The sequence below is a fragment of the Bos javanicus genome, chromosome 3, assembly GCF_032452875.1.
Source record: "Bos javanicus breed banteng chromosome 3, ARS-OSU_banteng_1.0, whole genome shotgun sequence".
In the NCBI taxonomy this organism is placed as follows: Eukaryota; Metazoa; Chordata; class Mammalia; order Artiodactyla; family Bovidae; genus Bos; species Bos javanicus.
Window position 1 is genome coordinate 14,652,552 of NC_083870.1, and position 22,961 is coordinate 14,675,512.

General features: G+C 42.9%; 2 protein-coding genes across 3 annotated transcripts; both read left to right on the forward strand.

Moving 5' to 3' along the window:
* The first annotated feature begins 78 nt into the window (after nt 1–78).
* CCT3 (chaperonin containing TCP1 subunit 3) lies at nt 79–14,798 on the forward strand. The gene is made up of 14 exons (XM_061403576.1): nt 79–309; nt 2,302–2,363; nt 3,039–3,089; nt 3,179–3,241; nt 4,282–4,378; nt 7,386–7,503; nt 8,963–9,149; nt 9,787–9,936; nt 10,841–10,973; nt 11,154–11,235; nt 12,307–12,487; nt 13,214–13,459; nt 13,715–13,846; nt 14,465–14,798. Exons 1-14 carry the CDS (start codon nt 279–281, stop codon nt 14,567–14,569), a joined length of 1,638 nt encoding a protein of 545 aa, XP_061259560.1. The 5' UTR covers nt 79–278; the 3' UTR covers nt 14,570–14,798.
* Nucleotides 14,799–19,993: 5,195 nt separating this feature from the next.
* On the forward strand, nt 19,994–22,896 carry GLMP (glycosylated lysosomal membrane protein). Of its 2 annotated transcripts, XM_061403724.1 has the most exons (6): nt 19,995–20,156; nt 20,609–20,866; nt 21,072–21,272; nt 21,397–21,615; nt 22,019–22,275; nt 22,390–22,896. In XM_061403724.1, exons 1-6 carry the CDS (start codon nt 20,043–20,045, stop codon nt 22,553–22,555), a joined length of 1,215 nt encoding a protein of 404 aa, XP_061259708.1. In that variant the 5' UTR covers nt 19,995–20,042; the 3' UTR covers nt 22,556–22,896. The 2 variants fall into 2 exon arrangements, with proteins under 2 accessions (XP_061259718.1, XP_061259708.1); XM_061403734.1 differs by lacking the exon at nt 20,609–20,866 and having other exon boundaries at nt 19,994–20,156.
* Nucleotides 22,897–22,961: the final 65 nt, after the last annotated feature.

Consider the following 22,961-nt stretch of genomic DNA (forward strand, 5'->3'; position numbering starts at 1 on the left):
TGCGCAAGCGCCTGTGCCCTCGCATTTCTATCATCGTGCTTTCTCTATCTAACTTGCCCTGCGTTCTTACGCAGGGGGTGGGGCTAAGAATGTCAATTGGTGTGTTTTCGTGCCGGTCAGTGAGATGCATGCAGTGATTGGTGGTGACTCAGAGAGTAGCGGGTTTAGGTGTGAGCCCCGAGGAGGCAGCGTTTTCTGGGCTTCTCTCTGGTTCTCTCTCTCCAGAAGGTTCTGCCGGTTCCCCCAGCTCTGGGTACCCGGCTCTGCATCGCGCCGCCATGATGGGTCATCGTCCGGTGCTCGTGCTTAGTGAGTTGTGGGGAAGGTTGGGAAGGGACTCCCTTCGCCGCCCTCCCCTTTCGCACTTAACAGCCTTGCCCCAGCCCAATCGCGCCCTGGTTCGGCCGCGGAGCCTTCCAGTCGTTCATTTTGGAAGCCCCTTCTCCCGTTTCCCTCTTTCCTTAACCCATTCCCCTGTCTTCGCAAACGCCAATTGACCTTACCCTCGCCGAACGCGAGGCTCTGTCTTTCCGGGCAGTGACCTCGGAAAGATGCTTCCCACTCGGCGTTCCGTTCTTCACTCCCAACCCTTGCCCCTGCACGCTTCCTTGAGCGATTTTCAGTGTGTAGCTGAATGAATAAATATTTTTTAATTTGGCCTAGCTTTATAATCTTGGTCCATCCTTTAATAGTGGTGTGGTTTCGGCCAAATAAAGATCGAAATAGTTCCATCTTTATTATTAGGGTTAACAGTATTTCCTCGTAGAATTGTGAGGCTTAAATGAGATAAGTAGATACAATTGTTTAAAAGAGGGTCTGGCAAACAGCAAGTTTCCTTGGCCACTTTTTTTTATGATAACTGTTGTCTTGAATTTGCATTTGTTAACCCCTGTTCCTGATGTAACCCTGCTTCTCTCACTGATCATATTATATTAGATGTAATTATCCCTTCAAATGTCTCGTCCGTTGTAATCTTTCCCACTTACGAACTGAATTTTCCCAAAATTTTTAATTAGTTCTTTTTACCTTCGGGAACATCCCAGATTTCTTATTTACTTATGAGTCCCATTTCACTTGTCTTCCCCTGGTATGTTTCTATCCTGTGTAACTTCTGTACCTCATCCTGCATGATCACTTGACATGCTTGACTAGCCATTTTGCCTTTCTCACCATCTTCTGTGTAAAGAATGCTGTTCCGAGATTTTATCTATTTTCTCTACACCTGGAAAATAACTATTTTAAGACAAGCATTCGCTTAACTGAGAAATAAAAAACTATTTTTTCCTGATGAATCCATCAGAAAGATCCATGCAGGATTTTAGTTAACAATGCCTAAAATAGGGATCTAAATCCAGAGAGTTGTGTTTAGATTTGATGGGACGGGATCGAAAATTTTACAACAAATTGTAAGGAAAATATAATTTGGAGAGAGGAGTGAGAAAAACAATACATTGGTTCAGTTATGGCCATTGGCTTGTCTCTCATTGAAAGGGCCCTAGGGTGAGTTAGTGGTGCATTGTGCAACCTTTCTGAGGTCCGTGTTAATCCTTGGCAGTAGCAGCTGTAACTGATTGTGCTCCCTATTAAAGTATATAGTACACTGTTTCTGATGGTAAGTGGGTAACTGAGGCATTCTGATTATATCCAAGCATGAAGTGACCATATCTTGCAAACCCCAATACTTTTGAGTGTGTGTGCTCATTCCACAGCACACTGGGGGTCACTGTCAATAATTTATGCTGGGACTGTGGGTATGGTTCACCATATCCTAGTGTGAGAATGTAAATCCCCAGACTCTTTCCCTTGTTATATAAAGGAGAGATTCATGCTTTTTTAGGGACACCAGCCCTTTGAGAATCCGATACAGCTCAGATTATGAATCCTTGCTGTAACATGAATGTTTGGTTAGAGGGAAAGTGATGACCAAGATTCTGAAGTGAAGCTTTGTGGATTGTTCTTATTATACCAGGAATTGAAGTAAATAAGTAGCCATAAGTACATGTGTTTATTTTTTAACAGTTTGTTGAGGTATAATTGATATTTAAAGAGTACAAGTCAATAAGCTTTAATCAGTGTATACATTCATGAAACCTGGGTGTGTGTTTATTTTCAAAGATTGGGGAGTAGCTTATATACAGTGGAGCAATACTGGTGTGTCGCCTTTTTTTTTTTTTGAAGGATAATTGCTTTACAGAATTTCGTTGTTTTCTGTTGAAACTCAACATGAATCAACCGTAGGTATACGTATATCCCCTCCCTTTTGAATCTCCCTCCCATGCCTTTTGTTTTTATCTGTTTTAGGCCAGAACACAAAGCGTGAATCTGGAAGAAAAGTTCAATCTGGAAACATCAATGCTGCCAAGGTAGCATATTTTTTTAAGTTGTTTATAATAGTTTGCCTGTATTTGTATTTCTGTATTTGTGATTTGGTGGAAGAAAATTTGATTTCCTTTCCTTCAGGACATTTCCCTTTTGGTGGTAAGGAGAAAGGAGCCTTCCCTCTCTGAGATGTATCTAATGGTCTTCTCATATTGTGCATATTATATTGCATGTTTGTGTTTGCCTCCCATACTAGACTGAATTACTTGGGTAAAAGAACTATATTAATTCCCTTTTGTATTCCTAGTACTCAGTGTAGATCCTGGATAGGTATATTCAGTAAACATCTGTTGAATGAAAGAATAAAATAGCCCTGGATATAATTTAGCATGGGGTGAAAGCCACTATCATGGAAGGAAGTACAAATATGTGGACTTTCAGTTATCTGTGGACTGCTGGGAAACTGAAGCTGTGTCCCTTTTTTTTCCTTGTGAAAAGTTATTTCTTTGCATATCCAGAAAACATTCCCAAAGGGGGAAAGACAAAGAACAGAATCTAGCCATATGACACCCTATACTGAAAGGTAGTTGCAAACCCTACTTTAGAAGCGTCCTTGTTAAAACACTGGCTCTGTGGGTTGCCCATGCCCCTTCCCCTAAAACACACAGTCACCATCCTCTGGTTTGTGCTTAACGTGTTTTGTATTTTCTTTCCAATAGACTATCGCAGATATCATCCGAACATGTTTGGGACCGAAGTCTATGATGAAGGTAGGCTTATTTCATACTGAAACTTCAGCTACACGTTTTCCCTTTCTGTTTTCTGGGACACTTAAATATAATCTTTGCTTTGGTCCTAGATGCTTTTGGACCCCATGGGAGGCATCGTGATGACCAATGATGGCAATGCCATTCTTCGAGAGGTAGGACTTTTCATTTTGTTTTCTAACGTTTTACAAAAGACACATAAAGAGATAATGTAAATAATGGTTAGTTTCTTTGGGCTACTTAGAAGTTACCACAGACTGTGACTTGAGACAACAGAAATTTATTCTCATGAACTGGAGGCTGGGGGTCCAGACTCAGTGTGTCAGAAGTGACACACTCCCTCTGAAGGCTCTACGTAAGTACCCTTCCTCTTCTAGCCTCAGAATCTTGACCACATTCTTTGGCTTATAACCTGTCTTTCTGTCATATGGCATTCTCTTGTGTGTCTCCACCATCCCAGTGGTTGGATTTAGAGCCTACCCTGATTTGTCCTATAACCTCGTCTTAACTTGATTTCATCTTCAAAGACCGTATTTCCAAATATGGTTGAATTCACAGTTTCCAGGGAGTGAGGCATCAGCATGTTCTTTCAAAGGCCACAATTCAACCACCACAACGGTGCTCCCAATAAATTAGCTAAAAGATACTGTTCTGTTCTCAAGAAACTTTAATAGTTAAGTTGTCTAATGCATTCCTCCTCCTTCCCTCTGCCCCACTGCAAAAACTACTTGAAAAAGTGGTTTACTTAGATATCTTGGAGGCCAGTTTTAATCTTTAAATCTGTGATCAAACAATAAAAGGGAGTAAGTGGAAGCAAGAATCTTTAAGAGTTAGGACCAAGCAGAATGGGTTAAGAGGTCTTTGAGTAGTGTTGATTCAATGAATTCTGCATTTTTCTTTTTCTAATTATTTATGGCTGGGCTGGGTCTTCATTGCTACACCTGGGCTTTCTCTAGTTGCGGTGAGCAGGAGCTACTCTTCATTGCAGCGTGAGGGCTTCTCATTGCCGTGGCTTCTCTTGTTCCCAACTACAAGCCCTAGGGAAGGCGGGCTCAATGGTTGTGGCACACGGGCTTAGTTGCCCTGCAGCATGTGGGATCTTCACGGACCAGGGATCAAACCCATGTCCCCTGCATGGGCGGGCAGATTCTTTAACCACTGGACCACCAGGGTAGCCCTGTACTTTTCTTTTCAGATTCAAGTGCAGCATCCAGCAGCCAAGTCGATGATTGAAATTAGCCGGACACAGGATGAAGAGGTTGGAGATGGGACCACATCAGTAATTATTCTTGGTAAGAAGAGAATGGAAGGTTGATAAGGAAAATTAGATTGAAACATTAGATTTTTGCCAGAGATAATGTCAGTCTTTTTTATGTTTTTGCCACACTGCTCAGTATGTGGGCTCTTAGTTCCCTGACCAGGGATCAAACCAGCACTCCCTGCAGTGGAAGTGCAGTCTTAACCAATGTACTACCAGGGAAGTCCCCTGAGTCATATTTTAAGAACATTTTTACTAATCCATTAATTATAACTATTTAAAGAACTTGTTGCTAATTTTCTATGTATTCTCTCCCAACTGAGCATAAAATGTTCATCATGGTAAAGAGTAAGTTTTTCAAATGTGTTAGAGTAAATTACAGTCTATTCTCATTACAGTAAATTATTTTCTATAAAGTCACCGCAAACACTGAATTAGTACTAAACCATCGCTCCCGGAGAAGGCAATGGCACCCCACTCCAGTACTCTTGCCTGGAAAATCCCATGGACGGAGGAGCCTGGTAGGCTGCAGTCCATGGGGTCGCTAGGAGTCGGATACGACTGAGCGACTTCACTTTCATGCATTGGAGAAGGAAATGGCAATCCACTCAAGTGTTCTTGCCTGGAGAATCTCAGGGACGGGGGAGCCTGGTGGGCTGCTGTCTATGGGTCGCATAGAGTCGGACACGACTGAAGCGACTTAGCAGTAAACCATCACTCCAGGAGGTAATATGGGGTTAGATGCCTTTGAGCCTCTGGTCACATATTTTATCAAGCATAAATATGTGTTTTATGTTTTGTTTTAAAGTGAAGTTGCTCAGTCGTGTCCAACTGTTCATGACTCCGTAGACTGTAGCCCACCAGGCTTCTCCGTCCATGGGGTTTTCCAGGCAAGAATACTGGAGTGGGTTGCCATTTCCTTCTCCAGGGGATCTTCCCCACCCAGGGATTGAACCCAGGTCTCCTGCATTGCAGGGAGATGCTTTACCCGCTGAGCCATTAGGAAAGCTCTGGATGTTGTTTTTAAGTAAACATGGTTTGTTTTAAAGATACTGTATTTAATGTACATTGTTGACTCATTAACATTGAACTCATGCCCAATATCACTGTAACTCACACCTGAACTAAGCTTATCTAGTAAGTTCATTGTCTTTACAAGGCACATCAGAGCCTTCTTGCACGTGGGAAAACTAGATAGTACTTAAGGGCTTTCAACAGTGAAATCACCAAGAAAATGCACAAATTTGAGGAAAACTTGCCACTAAATATACCACATAAAGGACACTTTTTTACAAGATGAGAGCTGAAACAAGGCAGAGCATTCAGTCTTGCCTGGGAATTGTATGCATTGGGTGCTTTAAATTTTTCATCTCTGCGTGTCTGTGAATGACCATTTAAGTGCAGTAAATACTGATTTTGAGATTACAGATTTTAGTGAGTAGTAAAATAGAGAAATATAGAATCTTAAGACTGAGTCTTAGCTATACATGTTTTAATGGCCTAATCTTTCTGCATTCTGTGGGATCATAAAACATCCATTTGAAAACTTAGCGTGTTGCCTTAGTTTCATAAATTTTAAGTTGATTGTGAAATTTTTATAATAGCATTCATTTTGAAAATATCTGTAGCAACATGAGAATTTTCTGATGGTAATCTTACTGGCTCAGTAATAGAGAATCCTTGGCCACCTCATGCGAAGAGTTGACTCATTGGAAAAGACTCTAATGCTGGGAGGGATTGGGGGCAAGAGGAGAAGGGGATGACAGAGGATGAGATGGCTGGATAGCATCACTGACTTGATGGATGTGAGTCTCAGTAAACTCCGGGAGTTGGTGATGGACAGGGAGGCCTGGCGTGCTACGATTCATGGGGTCGCAAAGAGTCGGACACGACTGAGCGACTGATCTGATCTGATCTGATCTGAATAGAGAATCCACCTGCCAGCGCAGGAGGCTGGGATCCCTGGGTTAGGAAGATCCCCTGGAGAAGGATGTGGCAACCCACTCTAGTATTCTTGCGTGGGAAATCCCATTGACAGTGAAACCTGATGGACCATAGTCCATGGTGTTGAAAAAGTTGAATACCAACAACAGCAATCTTAGTTGAATCTTCTGAAGATACTAAATAGGTTAACTATCCATAGGTCTAGGTATTTTAGACATAGCTATTTAAAAAACACCAAAATATTGCCATTTCTGAAGATAACTTCTATGATACTATTCTGGCTGCTGTTTAACAGGGCATAGTCTTTTCTAAGTTATTAGAGCATCTTTTAAAATATTTGATTATCTTTTAATATACTTAATAGTCACTTATGAATTCTAAAGTATCAAAATCAAACATTTGAGCTCGTGTCAGAGAGTAGATAGGTGAACTTTGACACATTTGTGTACATTTTAAGAATTACTGTCAAAAAAAAAAGAATTAGTGTCAGTGGACCTGATAATATAAGCATTTTGTAAAAGGCCCTTTTTTGACCAAAATTAATGGTGTTTTAGAAGCAAACTTTTGTATGTCAGTGTGTATTTGTATTCTCTGTGTTTGTGTGTGTTTTAATTAGAATTAAAAAGTAAGGACAGTTTTTAAAAGAGGCATTTTACCAATAATTCCTCTTCCAAAGGGTAAGATTTTAATGGGTATTCTCTGGGTGTAGAGTTTTGGTGGGGGGGTTCAGTACCTGCAGTTTGACTACATCTTAGGTATTGAAATAATAATAAGCAAATAGATTTTCCTTTATGTATTTTTCTTTCTTTTTAGAGTCTTTGGAAAAATATTTACTGTTTAAGAAACTGATAACATAAGTAGTTAGATCACAGAATTAAGTAAACCCTAGGATCAATCTTTAGTCATTTAAAATGTATCTGATTAGTACTTTATTTCAGAGTTGGCTTGTACAGAGTACAAAATTTGAAATAGTGTTGGCATACCTTTGGGGCAGACCTGCTTTAGAAAAAAAGAGCAGGTATTTTAGAAGCTTTAATGAAGTTGTTTTGAAATCCAGATACTTTTTAAGATGTTATGGTATATATATCTTTTTTCAGCTGGGGAGATGCTGTCTGTGGCTGAGCACTTCCTAGAGCAGCAGATGCACCCAACAGTGGTGATCAGTGCTTACCGCAAGGCATTGGACGATATGATCAGCACCCTTAAGAAAATAAGGTATTGGAGGTGGGGACCAGAAGCGGGTGGTGTCGACCAAGGAAGGCCTGAAGACCGATCTGTTCTTAGGTGGTAAAGGAAGGCCGGGCACATCACCAGTAGTTCGTATTATTTTGCAAGGAGAAAGAGGGGAGCAAAATGAAGGGAAGGATAAGGGGAATAAAAGTTTTTAGAAAACGGCCAAGGATCCAGAACAGACAAATAAAAGGAGCTAGGTTCAGTTCTTCAAAACATGATTTGGTTACATGCAGCCTGCTAGTTTCCATGTTATGCCTTGGGGAATGTATAGTAAGTGAACTAGAGTTTCACTCCAAAGTTATAGATTGTAGTAGGAGAAACAAGGAGTTAGATAACTGTGATTATTGAGGACTTAATATTAAAATATCCTACCATCATGTATGATTATAACTAATCCAGTCAGTACTGTCTGTAATACACAGCATTGTATAGGATAATAGTCAGCTATATTCATTAAAACGAAAAGGATGGTACTGAAAATGCTGTTTGAATCCAGTCTAGTTATCACAGAACTTGCCGTTGGTCTGTGTTTGCTGAGTGCTATAAGGTATAATAAAAAGAATATAAAAATGTGTGACTTCTACTTAAGGGAATGTCAGTTAAATGAGAAGATGATACAAAATGCAGAACTTTTTTATTAAAACAGTTGTTTAAAAAATAAAACCTATAATCTACTCATATTCTTGGGTTGTTGGATGCACAAGTACCCCGCAGTGTGGAAGCTTTGTATTGTACCGCCTGCTATTAAGAAACAAAGTGCTTGATAACTAGCACTCCTAGAGAATGAGGTGTTTGATTGCAGGTAATTTTATGAAGTAAGCTTTGTAAGAACGTAGAGATACAAAGAATTTATTGAATATTGGGAGCTGAGTCATTAACATTCTTCTTTTTATCAAGCAATAACTTTTGAAGCTATTGCTTTTTTCTCTAAAATACATGATTCAACAACTATTTAATGATTGCTTATTGTGTGTCTTACACTGTTAATAACAGGGATTTCAGCAGTATGTGAAAATTCGGACAAGATAGTATCCAAGGTCTTCTACAACTTTCAGGATTTTTTAGTTAAGGGATGAAGTTTCAAAGATGAAATGTGTCTTGACTCAAGTTGTTAAAGTTATATAGAGTGTATATGGTTGGAGTAGACAGGAAAGAGAATATTGTACTGTAAACTCTTAAGTAAATGTGGAGGGTTGTCAGAGGAGGGAGCAGATTATTCAGGGATTTGAGACACCTTCCAGGGATGGGTTAATTGTAAGCTTTCTGAAAAGCAGAAGATGGACAAGGTTACTTCTTGATAACACTTTAGTTTCCTATGAAGAAACAAATTTCCCCTTCTTCTGCCTGTTGGCCCACTGTTATAGCCATCAAGATGTAGATGAGGGATTTCTTAAATATCCAAGATCCACCTGACCATATTACCCGTTTTTCTTTTCTCCAGTATCCCTGTCGACACCAGTAACCGAGATACGATGCTGAACATCATCAACAGCTCCATTACTACCAAAGTAATCAGTCGGTGGTCTTCTTTGGCTTGCAACATTGCCCTGGATGCTGTCAAAACTGTACAGTTTGAGGAGAACGGCCGGAAAGAGATTGACATCAAGAAATATGCAAGGGTAGAAAAGGTAAACTCTTCAAGTGTGTACTTTGCTTGCGGAGGAAGTAAGTTTAAATCAGAGGAAGATACCTTTGTTATTAGAACCAGGAAGAAGAGTATTTACTACCTGGAAAACAAAAATCTTGAAAAAGAAGGTACTAAAGAGGTATCTGAAATAATTCTGTTAGCTTCACTGCTCTCTCTACCCACGGTTTACAGGCGCAAGGGAAAGCCTTTTTTTTTTTTTTTTGTCTGTATTTGTGTGCATATCAGACACTAGGTCAGGAAATAAGGGCTCTACACCATAGCACTAATAAAGCTTTCTCCATCTAATATTTAAAAGAAGCATTAATAACTTGTGACCAGTAGAGGGAGCCCTATACCTAAAATTCGTGGAACTCTCTTTCAGGAGGTAGAGATATATGCCCCTTTAAATCTTTGTGAATCACTGAACTTCTGTTTCAGCCAACCTTCAAATTGTGTGTCATGGTCTAAGATTGATGTGCTTCCTAGAGAGAAAGAAAGGTGATTGAAGCTGTAGTTGTTTTTGAGGTTTGTGGAAAATTTAGAAATCTGAAATGGTGGTTATTTGGGAAAGATGAATGTCTGAAAAGGAAGTTGAGAAGTGTCTCCTGGTTGTGGATTAAAGTAATTCTTTTGCTCAGATACCTGGGGGCATCATTGAAGACTCGTGTGTTTTACGTGGAGTCATGATTAACAAGGATGTGACCCATCCACGAATGCGACGCTACATCAAGAACCCTCGCATTGTGTTGCTGGATTCTTCTCTGGAGTACAAGAAAGGAGAGAGCCAGGTAAGGGCATCGGCCCTGTTCAGTCAAGTTGATGTAAGACTCTGTTTCTATACCAAGGAGGTAAGAAGTGCTTGGTACATGCCTACTGTGTGACCTTTACAACAACCCTTAAGAGCAAATGATACTGACTTTCATTTTACAGATGAGGGATCTGTAGCTCAGAAAAGTTAGGTTAATTGCTTCAGGAACATACCTTGTATTGGCCAAATCAGAATTTGAACCCAGCTCTGTTTGGCTTCAGAGTATCATGCAACCTTTTCTAATGCATTAGTAGAACATGGAGTAGGAGTTAATTGAGCTTTGAAGTGCTAAAAAATTTCCAAAGGACAGGAAACTCAAGGCTCCATCACACTTGAATAAAAGTAATTGAAGCTTATCAAACGGTGATTGGGAACAAGAATCATTATAAGTTGGGAGAATTAAGACCCTGAGTTACCCTGCATGCTGACAAGTCAGAGGAAACATTGAACTAAGTGGCTATAGACCTTAGCCAAACTCTCCACTAATTGCATGTGACTTTCCTTCCAGTAAATAAATAAATGGGGTTAAGCTAGATGTAGATGATTCTTGGAGCTAAACTGGTGTACAAAGGTGTTGGATCATGGTTTATTCCAGCTCTTGCTTTCTGGGATACATGAGAGGGCTAAACAGAGGGGTCGGGTGGGATTGTGTGTGTTCGTGTGTGTGTGTGTGTTCGTGTGTGTGTGTGTGACTTGCTCGGTCTTGTCCAACTCTTTGCAGTCCCGTGGACTGTAGCCCATTAGGCTCTTCTGTTCGTGGGATTCTCCAGGCAAGACTGGAGTATGTTGCCATTTCCTTCTATACCAGAGGGAGTGTAGTAGTAGCTAAAGAGCTTCACCAGTTCAGAATTTTTAATTCATGGTGACTTTTCTTCACCACATAGACTGACATTGAAATCACACGAGAGGAAGACTTCACTCGAATCCTCCAAATGGAAGAAGAGTACATTCAGCAGCTCTGTGAGGACATTATCCAGCTGAAGCCAGATGTGGTCATCACAGAGAAGGGCATCTCCGGTAGGACTCCATTCATTTTTCCAGACTGCTGTTGTGGTAGAAGAGGATGGGTAATTTTTTTCATCCCATGTTGTCATATACTGAACATAATTGACGGGTGATGGTTAGGGTACATGGAAGATAAAAGCAGTTCAGAACCCGGAATTTCTGGCTTCCAACTTGACATCTCTATTTCCACAGATTTAGCTCAGCACTACCTCATGCGAGCAAATATCACAGCCATCCGCAGAGTCCGGAAGACAGATAATAATCGCATTGCTAGGTGAGTAGGTCAGGTAGAAATAAAATTGTGCTCCTTCCCATGTGTTTTTATTTTGTAGCTTCATAATGTAGTCATCATTATCTGATAAAGCTTAACAGGATACAATCAGCCAAATCATTTACAGGTGGAAATAACCTGGGATTAGCCATCTGCCCTCTTCAGAGGTCCCCCAGAGTAACAATTATCTGCTGCATGAGATTCTGTTGCTCCTAACCAGAAGTGAACAGCTTATGCTTAGACATCTGTGATCACCACCTTGGTATAGGGGTCCATTTCAGAGTCATCTGTTTTAACTAGCTCAGAATATGATAGAACCAATAATTAACTTGATTGGATCCTCAGTTACTGTAATGCAACCTTAGATTGCATTCACTACTTCAGCATGGATATCTAGGCTTAGGTCCATCTTTTTTTTCTTTTTTTTTTTAATGTTAAGTCTATCCTAACATCACATAATATGCCATAGATCCAAATGTGATTTTATACTTAAAACGCGATTTTATTCTTAAAACGCTTGCTCTGAAATGGCGCGGGGCATGCATGTGTATATATAGTTGACTCTGCATGCCCATGAGGCGGGGGGGAAGAATGACATAAAAAATTAGCCCTACATTCATTAAAATGGGGTCAGACATATATTTACCTTCCTTCTTGCTTGACCTTTGCTTTGTTTTTAGTGTAGTCCTGTTATTGGCCTTGAGATCTAACTAGGCAATATAGGACAAGTTCAACATAGAAATGACCACTATGTAACGTGCGTAAGAACTCATTTGTCCAAATTTTAGGGTCTACTGAATATACTTTGAATTAAACAGTATCTCATTATAGTAATTATCTTAGGTATGTACACTTATAAAACTATATTAGTTTAAGGAAACTTTACCTCTGTATTTGGAAATCTGTTTCACCAGGCAGCCAAGACCTCTCAAGTTCGGTAGAAATGTTACTAGCAATCCACTTTTGCCCTTCCTTTATCCCCCACCACAGACTCTAGGGACCAGGAAGGTGAGTCAAAGTATCTGACATCATCTGGTCTTCTCCCTGTCCCCCTCCTCCCCATCTAATCATTAGAGCCTGTGGGGCCCGGATAGTCAGCAGGCCAGAGGAACTGAGAGAAGAAGATGTTGGAACAGGGGCAGGCCTGTTGGAAATCAAGAAAATTGGAGATGAGTACTTTACATTCATCACTGAATGCAAAGACCCCAAGGCCTGCACAATTCTTCTCCGAGGGGCCAGCAAAGAGATTCTCTCGGTGAGTCAGCCTTAGAAGTGTGACTGAATTGAAGTAGGTCATTCCATTTCTTGAGAGTTTCCCAAAGGGCCTAAAATTTCCCTGTTTGCCATTTATAGTTATTCAGTTGTCATCTGAAGCTGCAAATGTTTTTATTTTAAATTGTGGTTAAAATTTTTTTTAATGTAACATTTATTGTCTTAACCATTTTTAAGTGTATTAGTTCAGCAGTGTTAAGTATATTCATATTCTTATACAACAGATCTTTAGAACTTTTATTTTGAAAAAGTGAGGTGCTATACCCATTAAACTCGTTTTCCCATCCCCTAGCAACCATTGTTTTCTTATTTAAGTTGAAATGAATAAATATTACCTTTTTTTTTTTAATGAGGTTAAATAACTTACGGAATGCACATAGCTAATAAGTACAGAGTTTCCACTATGCTGTGCAGCCTCCTAGAGTATACAAGTAGACAGGGCAGAGTAGGGTATAGGTCTTTCAAGCACAGGGGACAAAAGCCTAATATCCCAGAGTGACACCTCCTCCCCGTGGCCTTCTAGGAATTGTAGTTAATGTGTTTTTCCACAGTTATAGCATCTACCCTTCCCAAAAGGTTTGAAGGACCTTTCTTAGTCTGCCCTCTTTGGTGGTTTACCAAACTTGGCAATCAGGAAGTCCTTTGATGCTTCCGGTTTGTTCCTGAGTCATCGAACTTTGGCTTTATACTGTCTGTTTGCTTTCCCAAGGAAGTAGAACGCAACCTCCAGGATGCCATGCAAGTGTGCCGCAATGTTCTTCTGGACCCGCAGCTGGTGCCAGGGGGTGGGGCTTCTGAGATGGCTGTGGCTCATGCCTTGACAGAAAAATCCAAAGCCATGACTGGTGTGGAACAGTGGCCATATCGGGCTGTTGCTCAAGCCCTGGAGGTCATCCCTCGCACCCTTATCCAGAACTGTGGAGCCAGCACCATCCGTCTGCTTACCTCCCTTCGGGTGAGTTCCTTTCCACGCTGTTCTCTTAGGTAGGAAAAGCTGTGTTGGGACTAAGGGTGGTTCATGTCTGTCCCCCCAGGTTCTCCTGGTAGCTTCTTCCCTTAAAAACTCTATCTTAATTTTTACCTTATTTGCTGTCATTGGCATTTTCTCTTATTCCTACCTTATCAATCAGTGTATTTGGTTCTTGTCTAATGGTCTCTGTCAGTTCCTAATATTTTCCCCTTTAACTGTTTATGCTTGTTCCAACTACAGGCCAAGCATACCCAGGAGAATTGTGAGACTTGGGGTGTAAATGGTGAGACAGGCACTTTGGTGGACATGAAAGAACTGGGCATCTGGGAACCATTGGCTGTAAAGCTGCAAACGTATAAGACAGCAGTAGAGGTGAGGCAGTCAAAATCATATGCTGTGCTGTTTGAGTATTCTTCAAAAGATCTCCCCGGGAATTCCATCCCCCTGCTTATTTTTAGCTCACTTGAAAAGCAAGGTAGTGGGAACTTTCCTGGTGGTCCAGTGGTTAAGACTTTACTCTCCACTTCAGGGTGCAGGTTTAGTGTCTAGTTTGGGAGAGAAGATCCCACATGCCTTGGGGCCAGAAAACTGAAATATAGAACAGAAATAATATTGTAACATTCAGTAAAGACTTTTTAAAAAATGATCCACATGAAAAAAAAGTCTTAAAAATAAAGAGCAAGGTAAGGAATTTCCTGGCAGACCAGTGGTTAGAACTCTGCTCTTTGACTGCCCAGAGCCCAAGTCCAGCCACTGCTCAGGGAACTAAGATCCAACAAGCTGTGTGGCACAGCCAAAAGGGAAAAAAAAGTTAACTAGCACAAGTAGCATCTCTTGCTTAGGGAGAACTCCATTTACATTCAAGACTATTGAAGGGTAGATTTCAGATAAAATGATAATTATGTAGGAGGAGCTGGGTGATAATGTCTAAAAGAAAACAAGTGTCCTTCCTGTCTGCTGACCTCTTTGGGGCTGTGGTTTTTCTTCTAGACGGCAGTTCTGCTGCTGCGGATTGATGACATCGTCTCAGGCCACAAAAAGAAGGGTGACGACCAGAGCCGGCAGGGCGGAGCTCCTGATGCTGGCCAGGAGTGAGCAGTGGACAAGGCAACCTCAACGCACAGAGCCAACAGAGTCTCCCCCTTCCCTGGGCCAGACTGCCAGGGACACTGTGGATATCTTTGTTTGGAAGGGATCAGGTTGAGGGGCAGCCCCAGTCTCTTTCTGTCCCAGCTCAGTTTGCAAAAGGCACTGACATGTAATTCTTCTCTATTGTAAGCTTTCCATTTAGTTTGCTTCCGATGATTAAATCTAAGTCATTTGAGATGGTTGTTATGTGTTTTTCAACCTTGGGTCATATCTCTGCCTCCTGGCAAGGAGGGAGAAGGCAAAAAACCTTACTGGGGAGAAAGAAGGATGGGGATTGAGGTCATTAGGTAACTTTGTCTTCTTGAGAGGGTATTCTTCACTCTTCTCAGTAGATGCTAGTTGGGATTGCTCTTGAAATTCAAAGCTTGATACTGTAAAGCTTAAAGAAGCACAACTTTGCATTCACCACCCAAAGAACAGGAAGAACCTGTCCCAACTATGATATTCCTTGTGTGTGGTTGTATGTAGAGCGACACCCAATATGTGCCAGGGCTCTGGCGTTCATCCTCAAGAACATAGAGCATGTGTTTTTTGTACTGTATCCTGTAGCTTTGCAGAATCTTTCCTGTCATACCTAGAATTCTTTCTTAGCTGTCTCCCAGGGTTCTTCCTGATTCCAGTCTATTCTGGCTTGCTGGCTTATTTTCCTGGTGTGTTTGTGTCACAGGAGGATCTCTACTTTCCCTGCTAACATTAACAAAAGATGTCCCATTTTGTGCTTCATTTTTATCGAGACAAAAAAAACGTCTTGTGACCCTGAGACTCTGGAGGCTAGGTGGGGCTAGCCTTTGATTTCTTCAGAGACCTTCCTCTGCGCTGTTCCCTGTTCCCTTTGTCCTCATGACTCATGCAACCAGATTGTATCTCCTCCGTGACCACAAGAGTTAGTATTACTAAGTTTAATATCAGGTGGCATGATAATGGCTAGCACATAGTGCTTATTGTATAATGGCTGTGTTTTGGTCACTTTGCATATATTGGCCAGTCCTTAAAAGGACCCTGAAAGATGGGTAATAACCCTGTTTTATTAGGAATCCAAACCATAAAGTAGTTTGTCCAAGGGTCACAAAAATGATAAGTAGCAGGCCTAGAATTCCTGTGTAGATGGTCTGGCTCTAAAGTTGCATTTACAACTAGCAATGATGACTGAACAGAGGTGTGCCTGAAAAGGGTCTTTGGAGATCTGCTCTCATCACACCTGGTATTTAACTTGCTGTTTAACCCGGTCTAAAGTTTTCAGCTTTTCCTTTTCTATGAGAGGCTCTGAAACAAGCCTACCTACCTTTTGCTGAAATCCCTGCCTCTACATGAAGTATTAATTCCCTCAAGAGTTTTCAGACAAAGATAATGAGTTAATTCTCAAAGATCTTGAAGAGATGGTGGGAGGAATTGCCTCCCATTTGTTCTTTACAGTTTTCTAGGTCCATTCTGGTTTTACCTCTAGTGGTTAAATACACGGATAATTGTACATAGTAGTCTAACCTATGGAAATTCCTCCTGGAATGTTAGATCAATCTCTATCCTTCATCAGAGCTTTCAGAGCCACTTTGTGATTTTCCAAGCCTTTAAGTCATTACCCAAACAATTGTTGCCTGCATAGGCTCTAAAGTGATTCCATGAACACAGTTTTTGCTGCCACCTTGACTCTGTCATGATTCTCTGGCAAATTCCTGGATTCAACTAAATTCTATTCTGCACCTGCCCCCTCATAAAGCAGTGTTTTGGGGGTGGGGAGAGCCTTGAATCCTGTTAAACACTATGTACTCAGCCAAGACACTTGCGTGTATCCTCACATGCCAAGCCTAGAGGTGACCCTTGAGAGGTGCAACTATTTTTTTCTCAAGGAAAGGTTTTTAAATCTTACTGAAGTATAGGTGATGTACAGTGTTAATTTCTATTGTACAGCAGAGTGACTTATATTGACATATTCTTTTTCATGTTCTTTTCTGTTCTGGTTTATCACAGGATAGAGAATGTAGCTCCCTGTGCTGTACAGCAGGACTTTGTCCATGCATTCTACGTGTAATAGTGTGCATATTACTAGTCCCAAACAGCCGATCCTGCTGTCCATCCCTAACAACCCTAAGTCTGTTCTGTATGTCTGTGAGTCTGTTTCTGTTTCACGAGTATGTTCGTTTGTGTCATTTTGGGATTTTTTCTTTTTCTTTTTTGGATGTGCAACACAGCATGCAGGTCCTAGCCTCTCTGGCCAGGGATCATGTCCACACCCTCTGCAGTGGAAGCACAGATTCTTAACCACTGGACCACACCAGGGAAGTCCCTTTGTAGACATTTTTGGTGTGACATGGCCATGGTGACTGGTGTGTGTGTGTATATATATAAGCTCATAGTCTATAATTTTTATTGGAGTATAGTTGATTTAATCTAGTTTTGATTTGCATTTCTTTAACAGTGTGATGAGCATCTTTTCATCTGCCTATTGGCCATTTGTATGTTTTCTTTGGAGACACGTCTGTTTAGGTATTCTGCCCATGTTTCAGTTGGGTTGTTTTTTTCTTGCAGTGGAATTGTATTACCTGTTTGTATATTTCGGAAATTAATCCTTTGTCAGTCACATCATTTGCAAATATCTTCCAGTACATAGGTTGTCTTTTAGTTTTGTTTCTGGTTTTCTTTGCTGTATAGAAGCTTGTAAGTTTGATTAGGTCCCATTTGTTTATTTTTGCTTTTATTTCTGTTGTCTTGGGAGACTACCCTAAGAAACCATCCGTATGATTTGTGTCAGAATGTTTTGCATGTGTTCTCTTTTAGGAGATTTATGATGTCTTAAAATTGTCACCTCCCTAGTGACTCAGATGGTAAAGAGTCTGCCTGCAATGCAGGAGACCTGGGTTCAATCGCTGGGTTGGGGAGATCCCCTGGAGAAGGAAATGGCAACCCACTGCAGTATTTTTGCCTGGAAAATTCCATGGACGGAGAAGCCCTAGTACAGTCCTTGGGGTCACAGAAAGTCAGACAGGACTAAGTGATTTTCACATACATATGTTTGTCTGTAAGCCATTTGAGTTCTTTTTGTGGCTCAGCTGGTAAAGAATCTGCCTGCCATGTGGGAGACCTGGGTTCAGTCCCTGGGTTGGAAGATCCCCTAGAGAAGGGAAAGGCTACTCCAGTATTCTGGCCTGGAGAATTCCGTGGATTGTATTGTCCATGGGCTCTCAAAGAGTCAGACACGACTGAGTGACTTTCACTTTGTGTATGTTGTGAGGTGTGTTCTACCTTCTTTGATTTACGTGAGACTGTCCAGCTTTTCCAACACAGCTTGCTGAAGATACTTTCCTTCATTCTATATTCTTGTTTCTTTGTCAAAGATGAGTTGTCCATAGGTGTTATGTGTTTACTTCTGGACTCTGTTTTGTTCCATTGATTCATATGTCTGTCTTTGTGCCGGCATCAAGCTGTTTTGATTACTGTAGCTTCGTAGTGTTGTCTGATGTCTGGGAGGGTTATGCCTCCTGCTTTGTTCTTTTCCCTAAGGATTGCTTTGGCAGGTCTGGGTCTTTTATGGTTCCATATAAATTTTTAGAGTTTGTTCTAGTTCCTGTGAGAAATGTCATGGGTAATTTGATAAGGATCACATTAAATCTAAATAGATTGCTTTGGGTAGCATGGTCAGAAAAAAAATGAAAATTTTCAGGAAACTTGAGTTTATCCTAGACTAGCCATCAGAGGGGAAAAAATGAAATTGGATCCTTTCTTTGTTTCTTGCAGCAAAATTAGTTTCTGGCAACTGAAAGATTTAAATATAAGAGCACTAGAAAAAAAACATGAGATTTAAAAATACGTTCATCAGGATTTCCCTGATGGTCCAGTGGTTAATAATTTGCCTGCCAGTGCAGGAGACATGAGTTCCCTGGTCTGGGAACATTCCACATGTCTTGGGGCAACCAAGCCTGAGCACCACAACTCCTGAAGCCCACACACAGCAACAAAGGCCCAGCACAGCCACAAGTACATTTTAAACTATATGCTTACATATCGGGGGAATTCCCTGGCACTCCTTGGGACTCCATGCTTTCACTGCCAAAGGTACAGGTTCCACCATGGGTCAGGGAACTTAAGATCTTGTGCTGTGTGGCAATAAATGAATGAGTGATAGGGACTCAGAAAAATAGGCAAAAGGTATAAATAGCTCCAGGGAAGCAAAAATAAATGACTAATAAAACGTGGAGAAGTGTTTGATTTTATTCATCGGGAAATACAAATTGTTTGGTAAGCACTCGTCAGAGTGGGGGGGAAATGGGCCCTCAAACATGGTGTTATCAATTGAACTTCATAGAAGGCAACTTGAGGCAATTCTGCTGAGTATTAATCTTAAAGATTTGGTTACAAATATATGAAATGCTGATCATACAGGGATATTCTTTTCAGTGTTTTTTGCCTGTAGCAAAATGTTGGATACTATCAAGGTTCTAAGTATATCCGTGGAATATCCCCCCTGCAATGAAAGACTGGAGAGATACAGAATAGTCCTCAATATATGTGAAAAAAATTTCTAGACAGTGGATTCCATGGTATCCTATTACACACATATATGTATGTAGTAGTATTAAGTATGTATGTATATATGCAGTCCAGTGGTTAAGACTGCTTCCACTGCAGGGCATGGATTCAATCCCTAGTTGGGGAACTGAGATCCCACATGCCATGTGGTGTGGCCAAAAAAAGAATACATAAACATGAGCACGCATAGAATATTTTAGGAAGGACACATAAGAAACTGGTAATAACGGTTGTCTCAAGGAAGGACCCAGGTTGCTGATATCTTCTGGTACTTTATAAATAGTGTACCATATGCATTTTTTTTTTTTTTAGCTAAAATGACTAGGATTAAGGAACAAAAACCAGAAGTGCATTCATTCAGCCAGGCATGCACTGAGTTATATATTCAGTTCTATGACAATTATGTATCACTTTCATGTCTTGTTTTCTGAGGTTTCTTTTCTCCACAGTAAAATTGTGAGCTCTCTTCCAAGACAAGAACTTGCATAGCCAGGGGCTCAATAATTACTAATAATTGACAGAAAGAACCCTCTGAGGTGTGCTATTCCCTCACCGAATTCTTTCAAATTCTCTGCGCCTTCCCTGCCACAGTCGTTCTATAGATTCCATTTGGATGTTTGAATCCAGATATCATGCCCCCTTGTAGGTAACTTTAGTGGAACCAGTTGGGTAGGAGAGGTTAGGAGTGTGTCTGCAAATCTAGTCTGAGATAGCTCGCTTGCTAGCTCAGTTGGGGATGACAAACTGCTAACCTTTCTGATTCCATTCTTAATTCAAATACGGAAGGGAGGCGGACTCTTTAAGAACTGTTGTGATGGCCCCGCCCTTTTAAGAGATCAGCTGAATCTGTGAGTCACGTGACTCCAGCGTCTCTTCCGCCCTCTGAAGTTGGGACCACATGAGCGGCTATGAAAAGCCTAGCCGGGGTCGGGGGTTCTGTGCCCTCAGCCCCGTGCTCCTGAGTCTACTGATGGCAGCTCCACTTGGCCTGCTAGGGGAGGAGACCCGCCAGGTGAGGGGCTACAGCAATAGGTGTTTCAGCATATGCTGCCTTGAAGGGTGGTTGGAATCTAGGACAACGGAAGGGTGGGGATGAAAGGTGCTTGCATTGACGAGTCGGGGCAGCCGTGGGTCACGGTACAGGATTATGGAGTAGGACGGATGTGGTAGAATCTGGACCCTGACTTAGCCCTGAGTCAGCCAGGTCCAAGCAAGTGTTGGATTTTTTCCTTCCTCTCAGCCATGTGCCCTGATCTCTCCACCAGGGTTAGGGCAGTTTGGGCTCTCCCTGCCTCTCCTCCAACCCATGCCTGCCCTTGACAGTGAGGTTCTCTTAGCTCCCACAAACATTCCTCTTGCACTCTTTCCCCATCATTTTGCAAGCCCCCTCTCATCCCCAGACATCTTTGTCCTGTGTCTCTCCCTGACCCTATTCCCCTGACCAGCTTCTACTCCTTGTTCCAGGTGTCTCTGAAGGTCATCTCTAACGGGCTGGACTTTTCCCAGAACCTGCTTCACATTCGGGCAGTGGGCACCAATTCCACGCTGCACTATGTGTGGAGCAGCCTGGGTCCCCCAGCAGTGCTGTTGGTGGCCACCAACACCCCCAACAGCACCCTGAGTGTCAACTGGAGCCTCCTGCTCTCCTCTGATCCTGACGGGGGCCTGATGGTGCTCCCTGAGGAGAGCATCCAATTTTCTTCTGCCCTTGTCTTTACCAGGGTGAGGAGGTTGGGGGAGATCCGAGGGGAAGAGTGCAGAGGAGAGTGCTCATTCTAGAGGGAGAAATTGAAGACTGGGAGTAGGTGAAGTAGAGTCGTGTGTGAGAGCCTGGGGTGGGGCCAGTGAGTGCGGGGTCGTGATTCAGGAGAAAGGTGGACTCGGGCAAACCTTGTCCCTCCCCACCCCTTCCCCTCTCCCCCCACAGCTGTTTGAGTTTGACAGCACCAACATGTCTGATGCGGCCTCAAGGCCTCTGGGAAAATCATATCCCCCGTACTCCTTGGCCAATTTCTCCTGGAACAACATCACTGACTCACTGGATCCTGCCACCCTCAGCGCCACATTTCGAGGCCATCCCATTCGCGACCCCACTGGGGCTTTTACCAATGGCAGCCTGGCCTTCAGGGTAAGGATATAGGGAATTTGAACTCGAAAGGATGGTTTATGAGGGTGGGAGTTAATGATAGGGGTCGCCTTCAAACATATGCATCCACCTGCTTCCCACCTCTCCCATGCCTCTTCCATCTTAGGTCCAGGCCTTCTCCACATCTGGCCGACCGGCCCAACCCCCTCGCCTCCTGCACTCGGCGGACACCTGCCAGCTAGAGGTGGCCCTGGTTGGGGCCTCTCCCCGGGGAAACCGCTCCCTGTTTGGGCTGGAGGTAGCCACCTTGGGCCAGGGTCCTGGCTGCCCCTCAATGCAGGAGCAGCACTCCATCGATGACGAGTATGCCCCTGCTGTGTTCCAGGTGAGGCTTCCAGCAGAAAAGCAGACAGGTGGGCGTGTGAAGGGGGACTCTATCAGGACCTCAGAATCATTCAACAATTTACTATTTAGCAATACTTCATTCAGTTCCTTTAAGTGCTGAATGCTATGCTAATGCATTTAGCCCAGAGGAAAGGCGGTACAGTGTGACTCTTGCTCTGACTGGTGGGATGTGCAAGGGCCTGGGGTCCCAGAGTGGGGAGCTGGTGCAGGCTTGCTGAGTGTTGAGACTGGGAAAGGACTCCGTGCCACCCAGCTGCGAGTTCTAGAACCAGGCCTAGGATTCAGGACCGCTCATGACAGAGGGAGGCTGTGAAAGGGCAGGGGAACAGAAGGGCCAAGCATCTTTTGTCTTCCTCAACCTGTGTGTTTGCGTTTCTCCTCAGCTGGACCAGCTGCTATGGGGCTCCCTCCCATCAGGCTTCATGCAGTGGCGACCAGTAGCTTTCTCCCAGAAGCGGGGCAGCCGGGACTCAGCCATGCCCTGCCAATCTTCCCCGCTTCGCCCCACCTTGGCATACCTTCTCCCCCAGTCACCCATTGTCCGAGCCTTCTTTAAGACCCAGGACCACTCCTGTGCCTTCAATCTGACATTTGGGGCTTCCACAGGCCCTGGCTACTGGGACCAACACTACCTCAGCTGGTGAGAGTCAAGGCCTGGGCCGTGGGTTTGGGAGGTTGCAGTGGAGGAAGGCTGGGCCTCTCGGCCTTCCCTCCTAAGCCTGACTCCCTCTCTTTCTCACTCTGCTTGCTCTAGGTCCGTGCTCCTGGGTGTGGGCACCCCTCCAGTGGATGCCTTGTCCCCACTAGTCCTAGGCATCATGGCAGTGGCCCTAGGTGCTCCAGCACTCATGCTGCTGGCAGGAGGCCTGTTTCTGCTGCTGGGCCGCAAGCGGGACTCTGAATACCAGTCCATAAATTGAGGCCTGCTCTCTAGAGGAAAGGACATTACTGGACCTGCCTTGCTGGTCTGCAGGTTTGAGGGTCAGTATTCCCAGCCAGCTCCTCCTCTTCCGTATCTTCCTTTTTGGTAGAACCTCAGATCAGCCTCAACTTCCTGGGGGGACCAAGGTGGGGCTTCCTTCCAACTCTGAGGAGGGACCAGACACAGAATGATTGCTAGAGGGAGGGTCCCCTCCGTGTGGCCTCTCCGTTGCTCCACCATCCCGTTTCCCTTGAATGGGACTCACAGGCCTAAATGAGAGAGGCCTTCTGACTGTTTGGTGCCCTGGAAGGCATGAAATAGACTAGTTTTTTTCCCACAGGGCTTGTCTCTCAATGTGATGCGTTGTTGGGCAGGTTTGGACCTGGTTCCAGGGAATGAGAGGG

Excerpts from the sequence above, each read along its gene's own strand:
- GLMP (XM_061403724.1), top strand. The coding sequence starts at position 20,043 with ATGAGCGGCTATGAAAAGCCTAGCCGGGGTCGGGGGTTCTGTGCCCTC. Across the intron at positions 21,616-22,018 it reads ATGCCCCTGCTGTGTTCCAG|CTGGACCAGCTGCTATGGGG; the intron begins GTGAGGCTTCCA and ends GTTTCTCCTCAG. Across the intron at positions 22,276-22,389 it reads GACCAACACTACCTCAGCTG|GTCCGTGCTCCTGGGTGTGG; the intron begins GTGAGAGTCAAG and ends TGCTTGCTCTAG.
- CCT3 (XM_061403576.1), top strand. The coding sequence starts at position 279 with ATGATGGGTCATCGTCCGGTGCTCGTGCTTA. Across the intron at positions 9,937-10,840 it reads ACAAGAAAGGAGAGAGCCAG|ACTGACATTGAAATCACACG; the intron begins GTAAGGGCATCG and ends TTCACCACATAG. Across the intron at positions 11,236-12,306 it reads GATAATAATCGCATTGCTAG|AGCCTGTGGGGCCCGGATAG; the intron begins GTGAGTAGGTCA and ends TCTAATCATTAG.